At 35.2% G+C, this 11,082-nt stretch overlaps 1 protein-coding gene across 2 annotated transcripts in view; it reads right to left on the bottom strand.

Annotated features, from left to right (window-relative positions):
- Positions 1-206: 206 nt before the first annotated feature.
- Positions 207-11,082, bottom strand: part of GOPC (golgi associated PDZ and coiled-coil motif containing) — a 40,451-nt gene continuing 29,575 nt past the window's right edge. For both annotated transcript variants that reach the window (XM_026504691.4, XM_026504692.4), the window contains 4 exons: positions 10,892-10,987; positions 9,046-9,210; positions 6,391-6,571; positions 207-3,258 (listed from right to left, as the gene is read on the bottom strand). In XM_026504691.4, the coding sequence (XP_026360476.2) occupies positions 3,128-3,258; positions 6,391-6,571; positions 9,046-9,210; positions 10,892-10,987 (573 nt within the window). In that variant the 3' untranslated portion in view covers positions 207-3,127. The remainder of the gene's footprint in view (positions 3,259-6,390; positions 6,572-9,045; positions 9,211-10,891; positions 10,988-11,082) is intronic.

Here is an 11,082-nt window from a genome sequence, read left to right as displayed (position 1 = left end):
CAGAGTAAACAGTTCCTATGATCACACAGTTAATTCCTACCAAAAAAAAAAAAAAAAATTGTTCCACTATAGTAAGTAGGTTTCAGCCTTTGCGTGGACTTGGTGGTCTGTTAGTACAAATGACAGAAACTGCTAGAAATAAACCAAAATATGTAATGTGAAAGAAACTTAAAATATTTATTTTTTAAAAAATGAGATCAATACCATTTTAATGTAGAAGATGCCATCTTTATTTACAGGCTAATAAAAAAATATTAAACTCAACTTAACTAGATATAGTACATTTGTCATAAATCCTATGGATCTGAGGCCAACCCTACGTGGAAGACTGAACAAGCGGAATGGTGGAGTACATAATAAAGATGTCAAATACTGTGCGATTTACACATGAATCAATGCATTTTGTTTCTTAACATGAAAACAAAGTCCACTGTGTGGCGAGTAAAACCAGCACCACGCACAAGCCGTGTTACCTTCTGACAGTTATAATTACCGAGACTCACAACCTTTCATTTCTCTTACACCTGTTTTAACAAGTCTCATAACTCAAACGTTGTTGCTCCATCATATTCCTAACAGATACCACAGTAGAGAATTTTAGAGGCTAACATGTAAATACACACACACACACACACAACCCTCACATTGCTGAACGTTTTTTCTCAGCTCCGCTGTTTGTATGTGCATTTGTAGATGTTTCTTTTTCCTTTTTAACTGTAATGGCTCTGCAATAGTTCTCTCCTTCTCTGTTTGGTTTTCTAATAGAAACTTGGGTGTTAGGAATTTCTTCCCTATAAATATGAAAATATACAAACTGCTTCTCATTCAGTCTATAATTCCTAGCTCATCTCCCAGAGACCAATATTCTAAAATGAACTTTTAACTGGGTGCTTTCTAAACATCTGCCAGGAAGCTCCCAGTCGCATCTGAGCAACAGGGTCCTCATGCCGCCTTTGCAAACCAGGGTGAAGCAGGAATGAAAACGGAACCGACTTAGGCGATCTTAAACTCCCCAGGGAATTTTTCCTTCTACTCTTCAGCCCTTCAAAGGAGTTTATGTCATAACCATCCCATATGATCCATATTACACAGCGTCTCCAAGGAAATGCCAATTCAAGGCTCTTAAAAAATTCTTCATGGACTTTTTAGATTGTTTTCAGAAATTAAAAAGTTTTAGCTAGTATCTCCTAAGGATTCCATCTAGTAGATAAAGAATATTGTCTGGAAAAAAACAAAACCAAACCACCATGGTCATCCCATCCCAGGCTGCGTTTTAAAAAACAAGAACATGGTTTCACGTCACAACAAAAATGTTTTCAGATACACTGCAATGGAAATTTTTTTGGCTAAATGAATGTACTGGCTCAACTCCAGCTTGCAGATCTCATGTCATGCCTGGGGTATGTGTTTGGTGTAGGGGGACTACATAAGGAAAACGACATTTTTCTTTTAAGAGGCCTAGCCCGTCAGGAGCAAACAATAACATGTAGCTTACTTGGTTGTACAATTAAACACTAACTTTTGCTGGGAGGCAACGTTATGCTACAAGGTATTTTAATATCAGTAACAATATACACTATGAAGTGCACTTCTGTTACAAACTAACATGGAGATATACAGATGAACAAAACCACCCAAAACAAACCATAAATGAGCAATAGTTAAAACATAAAATTTATAAATAGCAAAACCACCAAATAAAGTATATACATTGTATAGTATACCTATGAACAAATATATAATGCATCTAGGAAAGACAAAAAAGTGTGTTCTGTATCAGGTAACAACTGAATATTAGACATGAAGATACTGGTAATACTCTAAAAGCCTTGTAGGCTTGTCCCCCACTTAATAGCCCCTTAAACATATATCCTTTAAAAAAATCAGTGATATTGGCAAAATTATCACCTCTTTAAATGCAATGTTTTCACTTTCCCCAAGCAGGGTACAGTGGCCTGCAAAGCAGGAAAAAGAGAGCAGGCCCTCCATGCTTAATCCTGGGATAAGAGAATTAACAAATCCGTAGTTTGCATATGAGAGCACTTTAGTCAAGCAAACACTGAGATGAAAAGCCAACCCAAACAATTACTGTATCAAAACGTCTTCACCTTACCTTGCCCATCAGTGCCTCGGCTTTTTAAATGATTGGCAAATAAGTTACTTTGAGAGAAAACTGCTGTGTAGACGCAATGTAATTCACTGACAAATAAATCTGAGCTTTTACTGCCAGAAAAATGTATCGTTAAGTACCAAGACTATCACAAGAAGACAAATTTTATGAACAACTCAAAATGTATAAAACTGTCTTTTGTGGATCCCAGAAAAAAAAACACTGGAGTCTAAACATTAATAATGTAATGCTCCAATACCATGCACACAGATCAACATAATTGAGGACAGATATTTTATACTCATCTGCATTTCTTTTAAAAACCAGGAAAGTACAATGTACAATAACTTTTGAGGAAGTATTTCTAGTGCAGCATTGATTGATAAAGGATTGCTTAAAGAAAACTATTTTGTACTGCATTGAATAAAGCTGAAAGGCAAACTCATTACAATAAATGATCATTAAGAACTGATTTAGGTATCGGGATGCACAATAAATTAAATTAAAAAACGAAAACCATTCTTTTAGTTAAAAAAAAAAATTAAGTCAAGCCTACATTTCTGCAATTCACTGAGTTAAGTTCTGTCTCTGAAATACCACACTTAACATTCTGGAATATATAATATGAATTCATTTATTCTCTTGTATTTAAAGGCTATTTCTTATAAAATTCCGGTTAGCACGGACCTTCTACTAAATGGAAAAGGAGCCAAATAAAACAGTACTGCTTCATTTGGTACTTAAGAGCCTAGTAATACCCCTTTGGGAAACACATGCTTTGGTGCTTTACAATTTTAAGAAAATCAAAGTCGCTTTACATGCAATAGCTAATTATGGTATACCACAGAAAACAGGGAGTTTTATGCATTTGGAATTGTTCACGTGAAGCCCTGAGGTACCCGCCTTTCATTTAGGCTACAAGCCTCCCTTGATCTTGTATAGTCTTTGTCACCGTTTCCCTAGTGCCCCAAACTCAAAAGAGTCTGATCAACAATCTTGTCCGGAGATACAGTCAGTTTAGTAGGATTTTTTGTGATACAGACTGTGCAGATCGTCTAGTTTGGAAGCACTGTCTTCGACGGGAGTTTCACTGGAAGTTCCTAGGTCTCCATTTTCATGTCCATCAGCTACTGCCTTCTTATTAAACCCTGAAAGAAAGAGAAAAAAAGCAGATACTTTCTAATCCAAAAAAAGTCTTGTAACTTTATTGAGCAAAGACAAAGGAATGCCCACTATAATAATAGTAATGAGGTAAATAATGGGGCCCCAAATTAATCAAGTTAGTAATTTCTGACAAAGGGATGCTTCCTTCTTCTGGCAGATATCAAACACTATACAGATTTTTTCACATTCTCTATTGGACCTATCACAAAATTATATATAATTTCCTACCATACTTGCCATGAAACTTAGAATACACACAATCGTAAAATTCAGTTAATTCTACTTACACAAATATATAATGAACAGTCAACTATGTGTTTCTTTTACATTTTGCTTTCAGATTATTTAACTTAAGTGCACTGAGGCACATGCTAGCTTATTGCTAAAAATCCAAGTTGTTGGCAAGACAATGTCCAGATAAAATTTAAAACAGATTTTGGTTTATCTAAAAAATAGACACTAGGCTTGCAAATAAATCAGAGTTGATTATATCATCTATTTAGTAAGCTATGAAGTACGGACATGTGGTAAACAATAACCGATAGATACATTTTTGGTGATTTGAGTCCATTAATAGTAATAAATCATAAGAGCATACATTTTGGTTATCTGAGTCACATTTTAAGTGGTCTGCAATTTACACAGGTAACAGAGAAGTCTTTTAGCCTCTGCTGCAAAAAAGGAAAGGAAAGAAGCCTTCTAATCCAGGCAAAAAATAGTAGAAAGGGTGAAAGACAATGAAATCATAGGGAAAGCAGCCCAACAGTGTAAAGTTTTGACATATTGCCAAATCATTTTGCTCAAGATGCATGGGGAAAACAGAACTGTTACTGCTGTCTACGTGTAGATAATTCATAAAATCCAGGCTTACCATAAGAACACTAGTTCATCACTATATAACTCTATGCCAGAAATTCTCATTTTTGGTTTTCGGGATGCCTTCACACTCTTAATAAGTACTGCGGAATCTAAAGAGTTTTGTTCATGTGCTTTATTAATGTTATGTGGGTTACTGATGTAACCATATTAGTAACTGAAACTTCTGAGAAATCTAAAAAAATTACTACTTTGTTAAAATGAAAATAAGCCTAACAAATATTAACACAAATAACATATTTGTCTTAGTGAATAATCTTAAAGTCTGGCTTTAGGGGCACCTGGGTGGCTCAGCAAGTTAGGCCTCTGCCTTCGGGTTGGGTCATGGTCCTGGGGTCCCGGGATTGAGCCCCAAATCGGGCTCCCTGCTCAGCGGGGAGACTGCTTCTCCCTTTCCTGCTCCCCCTGCTTGTGCTCTGTCTCTCTGTCAAGTGAATAAATAAAATCTTTTAACAAAATAAATAAATAAAGGTCTGGCTTTATAGACGATAGCTGGATTTTCTTATTTGCCTCTACTCGATCTATTACAAGTATATAAAAAAGTTCACCCTCACACAGATACATAGTTGAAGGAGGGAGGAGTAGTTTTAATAGGCTTTTCGGATAACTGTCCATATTCTTCTTTGTTTTATACCAAAATTGGACACCACAGAATCTGAAACCATAATCTTAATATCCACTTGTCTATCTTGCCGTATGAATGGCTCTTTTACCCATGCAGGATTTTGTAACATCACACATTGGTCATTTGAAAAATATCAGATCACTGAGTTACGTAGCAATTCCACAAGTTGACATGTTTCATTTTTCCTATATCAGAAAAAATCACACTTATTAACATCACCACCAATCTTACCACACAAGCTTACTGTTGGAAGGCTGTCAAGCTCATAGTGATTGATAAATGTTTTACAAAATTCTAATTGTCACATAAAAGCTGAAATTTTTATCACTGGCAATAAATACTGTCAGTTGTTTCCCTGAAGTGATGGACTCACTTGTTCCTTTTAAAGAAAATGGCTGCCAAACAGTCTGAACAACCGTAATTTGTCAGTCGTTCTTCAAGTCAAAATCGTCTTCCATCAAAAAAATGGCCAGTTCAGCTAGCTACTTAATCCCTTAGTGCTTCTCTTTGAGACCAGCATCTTAGTTCAGCATGTAGACTCAGTGCCGTATGCATACTTCCCATCTCATAACACACAGTGTGAAAAAGACATGTATTCAAGGGTCGAGATTTAATAAAATGAACAGTTTTACTATTTCATGAAACTGGCATTTTCTTCTCTCTCTCTTTTTTTTTTTTTACTCTGAGTAGATGGCAAGGAGGAAACGATTTAGTAGTGGTACCACTTTAATAGTGGGCAAACATGTATCTACCATCACTGCTTTTGCACCATCAGTGCAAATATCAACTCAGAAAAAACCGCAAATACTGTTTTAGCATTATTGCGAACAGTTTTGGGAGGGGGGTAGTTTGTTTATTTATTTGAGAGAGAGTGTGCATGCACAAGTAGGGGGAAGAGGCAGGAGGGAGGAAGAAGCAGACTGCTGTGCGGGGAGCCCAACAACACAGGGCTCGATCCCAGAACACCCTGATCATGATCTGAGTTGAAGGCAGAGGCTTAACAGAATGAGCCACCCAGGTGCCCCTATTATGAACAGTTTTTATCTCATGAATTCCCTAGAAGGGTCTCAGGTAAGAACCACTGCTCTATGTAAAAGAAAGGGCTAGAATTTTTCTTTAAAATATGTGTAAATAAAGCAAAGGAACTAAACCAAAAATCCTCAAGATCACATATCCTAATTCTAATAATAATCGCAAGACAATGGTCTAATAACATATTCATATTAGTCCACAAACCACTGTACTATGAGAGAATTTGCATTAACAAAGCAAGATGTCAGTAAGATGTATCTACTCTAAAAGGCATATATATCAGTCTTTATTTCAGAATCTAGAAAACCTGACATTTTTTTTTCAAGGATCATTTGAAGTTCAGTAACTGGTAATACACTTGTCTTAAAGTCCAAAATGAACCTAAGAGAACTTCTATGTCAGTAACATTTTGGCATAGTGACCGGTATGCAATAAAACTATAAGCAAAGGAGAGCTATTCAATCTGTTAATGATGATTTTCCCATCATTAAAGAGCAGTGTTACTGAAGAAATCTAAAATCTTGTATGTTAAATGTTTATTAATAATAAATACATTAATAATAACTTTTAGAGTGATGTTTACCTTGCAGCACTTTGATTTCCCCGCTTGTGTCTTTGCAGCTAGCACCAGGATGACTGCCCCCCTCTAACTCATCGAGGTACAAACGGTAGCGATGGCCACTCTCATCTTCATACTCCACATTTTCATCATCAGAGTCCACTTCGGGAGCCACATAGACTACTTCAAATTCAATCTCTCCTCTCTAAAATGAAAAAAGAAAATGAGGAAGTCAGGTTACTATAATTATACTCAGAAAAGGGTTTCCAAATTCCTTGAGGTGAGTGATAGGCATGAGGAGAAGTAGTCAGACCTCAAATGTAGCTCCTTTCAAGACAACAAATAATGAAATTCCAGAATCTCAAAAGGTAGAAAAGCACACAGAGGCCATCACGTCCAGACCAACCCCATGAATCCTCAGTAATTTCCTTTTAATATTACAGTAGCTCTTAGTACTTTTGTAGACCTAAACTAAAAATGAATGCTTAACTACTCAACTTACACAATTTTAGAACAAATGGTCAGTTTAAAAGTCATTCTGCCATTCTGTACTTGACATAGCAAATCCATCTAAGTAGTCAGATATTAAAGTTGCACTCAAGGGCATCACACAAACTTTTCCTTGACTGATTCCAGAAACCTCTACACAATGATTTCTTGTTTCTTACTGAAAAGGTCTTGAGCCTCTACTTAACTTTCACTGAGTACCACAGTGTTAATAGTAATTATTATAATCGTTATTTTATTTTCTGTGTGAAACTATATCCTTCAATCCTCAGAATAACCCTACTGTAATATAGTCTCTCTTACATGAATGAGAAACCTGAATGAGTTCTGGAAAGAGCAGATAATTTTTCCAATATGATGAGTGAGCAAGTAAAACAGAAAAACAGAAATTTGACTCCAAAGTCCTTGCTCTTTCTACTAGACTAAATGTATAATATTTGGGGGCACCGGCTGGCTCAGTCAGAAGAGCACGTGACGCTTGATCTCAGGGTTGTAAGTTCAAGCCCCAGGTTGGGGATAGAGATTACTTAAATATATAAATTTTTTAAGAATACTTAAATAAATAAATGTAATATTTGTACTGCTATTCTTTTTTTTTAAGAGTTATTTATTTTAGAGGGAGAGAAAGTGCAAGCAAGGGGAAGTGCACAGGGAGAGGGAGACAGATAATCTCAAGCGGACTCCCTGCTGAGTGCGATGTGGGCTGGATCTCAGACCCTAAGGATCACAACCTGAGCCCAAGCCAAGAGTCAGATGCTTAACTGACTGAGCCACCCAGGCACCCCTGTACTGCTATTCTTTAATAAAACTCATGATCAAGTAAAAAGTTACAGGTTATTTTATGTTTAAAAAACATTCCAAGTCATTTAATAAGAGACTACAATCACTACACACAAGTCTGGTAATTGCAACTCTGAAAATTATGGCCTGCCTTTGCTCCAAAGAAAGCATGCCGTTTTTTACTGCCACTCACTAAGTCAGTCTCTTTGGTGCTCCGCTTTCCCGGCAGTTTAAGGTTATGTTTCAGAATTTTAATATATGCTTAGCATTTCCTTAAAAGTTGGTGACTGCCTGTTTGTATTTCCTTTACCACAGCTGCCATTCATCTCACTCTTATGCTACTGGATATGGCCAAGTTGGGTTGAGAAAACGCTAACTGAAAGAGGTTAGGGTTGCATTCTGAGATCTCTCTTAGTAGATAATGCTTACAAATACCATCTGAGGGAGAGAGAGGGATAATGAGGTAGTCTTCCATAAAGTTCTAGATTAAAGAATTAGATCTGTGGGTGGCAGTCATGGAGACAGATTTTAGGCTTAAAATGAGGAAGACCTTCCTAAAAATCAGCAATGTACAACAATAGAATGGCCTACTTTATCAACAAGTCCCCCACCCTGTAAATATTAGTGATATTGTAGAGATTTATACAACGTGTAGTTGAACCAAACGAGCTGTAAATTCACCTTCAACTTTGAGATTCAATTCTACACTGATGATCCAACAAACATCTCAATGTACTATCAACATCTTTCTAATTTCTTCAACCTTCTTCTTGAAGGAAAAAAAGAAAACAAACAAAAAAACCCATCTTAAGTAAACTTGGTAACAAATAAGACTTGTGGGCATGAATCCCAACTCTACAATGTATTCTCTCTGCAACCTTGAGCAAATCATTTAATCCCTAAGAACCTCAGTGTACTCATTTTAAATAAGAGGGCTGGGCTAAATGATTTCTAAGGATTCTTTCAGTTCTAACATTTATGTCTGTAAAACCAATCTGCTTCTACCAGTGTGTTTTCTAGAATACCTTTTATTTGTATAGTGTTTTAGTCATTACTGATGTTTTGCTTTCTGAGTACCAGGTCCTGTTCTGAGCACCTTATATGAATCAACATACTTAATCCTTACAGCTCTCCAATAAGGGCACTGTAGCAGAGCAGAGGACTTTAGTAACTTGCTCAAAGTTATACAGCTGTGGAAAAAGGCAAACAAAATCTTCTTCAGTAAATCTGGCTGAATGTCTTCTACAAGAGGCCCAAATCAAAGGGAACTAGTATCTATATATAAACACTTTACTACTTAAGACGCCCCAAATACTGGAAGTATAAAATATTCAGTAGATTCAAGAAGAAACAATTGATAGATCCAATTTCAACTACATAAAGGGAACTTACCTGCTGGGAAAGAATGGTTACAGCTTCTTTATGCTTTGTGTCCCTTAGGTTAACTCCATTAACAGCCAGAATAGCATCTCCGACGTGCAGTCCTCCACATCTATCAGCAGGTTGCCCTGGGTGGATCTCAGAAATGAGGATTGGAACACCATGTTCTTTCCCACCCTAACAAAAAAAAAAGGCAGTCAATTAGTTTACTCTTTGTACAGAGACTATTCTAACAATAAAATATCTTCTTAAAAATAATTTCAATAAGCATCTATCCTGTATAAATGCTGAGTAAAATATTATTTGCTACTTAGGTAATAGTAAATATATTATTACAAGTATCAGAGTTATCTCTGAATAAAACAGTAACATACATTGTGCTTTCTAAAACATATGCCAAAGCCAAAAAAACAAAAACAAAAAACCAAACCCAAATCAAAAACAATTGGCTAAACTCTTTTAAACATAAAAATATTTTACGTATTAATAGTCCACAGCACTATCAGATTTTATCAAATCTAAATCACTATAAGACTTACCATTGTTTTATGTACTACAAAAATCATTGAAAGAGTGCAAGAAGAATCTCAATTTCAGAGATATTAAAATGTGAAAAAATATGCAAGAATTGATAAAATGCAGTTATTTGCTACCTTTCACTTTTTAGCTTGTGATATAATTATTTGTGTGTGTGTATGTATTATTGTGTGTATGTGTGTATGTGTGTATATACATTATTATTTGTGTGTGCATGTATGTGTATATATATGTATTATTTGTGTATGTGTATATATATGTATTATTTGTATATGTGTATATATATGTATTATTTGTGTATGTGTATATATATGTATTATTTGTGTATGTGTATATATATGTATTATTTGTGTATGTGTATATATATGTATTGTGTATGTGTATATATATGTATTATTTGTGTATGTGTATATATATTGTGTATGTGTATATATATGTATTATTTGTGTATGTGTATATATATGTATTATTTGTGTATGTGTATATATATGTATTATTTGTGTATGTGTATATATATGTATTATTTGTGTATGTGTATATATATGTATTATTTGTGTATGTGTGTATATATATATGTATTATTTCTTCTAAAATTCATGCTCTTTGAGGGCAGTGCGTTAAAAAAGGTAGGCAGGTGTTCAATGAATACCTATCAAGTAAACTTCCTATGATAAAAATAATTTCTACAGTGAGCAATACCAAAAAGCAAATGAACTTATGCAGTATCTAAGTATTACCAAATGAAAGACAGAGTAAAGCCATCCTATTCATTCTTCTGGAGAAAAGCACTATAAGGACAGCAAAATGACTTCAAATATAGGTACTTTATAACAGGCTGCTCTCAGAAATGTTGCCCAAGACAACTGTTTGGAAAGGCACCAAATTTAGAAAGGAAGAGTATTTAGACTCAACCGCCAGTGAAATCTGACAACAAAGAAATGAGACAAGAGAAAGATAACACATACTCGAGAGAAAGGAACAACACAATCTGGAGCCATTTAATATAGAAGAAACTGTCATATCCATTCTCAAAGGTCCTAGAGGCAATCAGAGCATATTGTACAAAACTATAACCCAAGTCATAATGAAAATGCTAAATTATGCTTACTAAAGTAATAATTTCACTAAGTAATACTTAATAGTCATTAGGAAGATTTACATACAAAAAAAAAGTTTACACAAAAGTGTTCGTGCCCAGGGGAATAAATTTAGTTATTTAGAGAATATATCCAGAACACTCTGTGTCCCAAGGATGCCCAACACAGGAGCATGACTATACTAGTTAACTACAGAAGAGGAGACTGGAAGCACTACTTCTTACTGTAATTGAAATGCCAAGGCCTTCATGATCTTCCTTAAGGAGGAGAACTTTTCTAATTGGACCAACACCCTGGCTTTTCTTTAAAGAGTCTTGATCCTTATTGGGGAGAAAAAAAAGAAGAAAAATTAGTACTATTTAAATGAAATATCAAATAGAGTAAACCCACACTATATAACTCGCTTTTAGAAATC

Source organism: Ursus arctos, unplaced genomic scaffold (genome assembly GCF_023065955.2).
Source record: "Ursus arctos isolate Adak ecotype North America unplaced genomic scaffold, UrsArc2.0 scaffold_13, whole genome shotgun sequence".
In the NCBI taxonomy this organism is placed as follows: domain Eukaryota; kingdom Metazoa; phylum Chordata; class Mammalia; order Carnivora; family Ursidae; genus Ursus; species Ursus arctos.
Note: the sequence above shows the minus strand (reverse complement) of the source record. Positions and strands in the feature narration are given on the sequence as shown.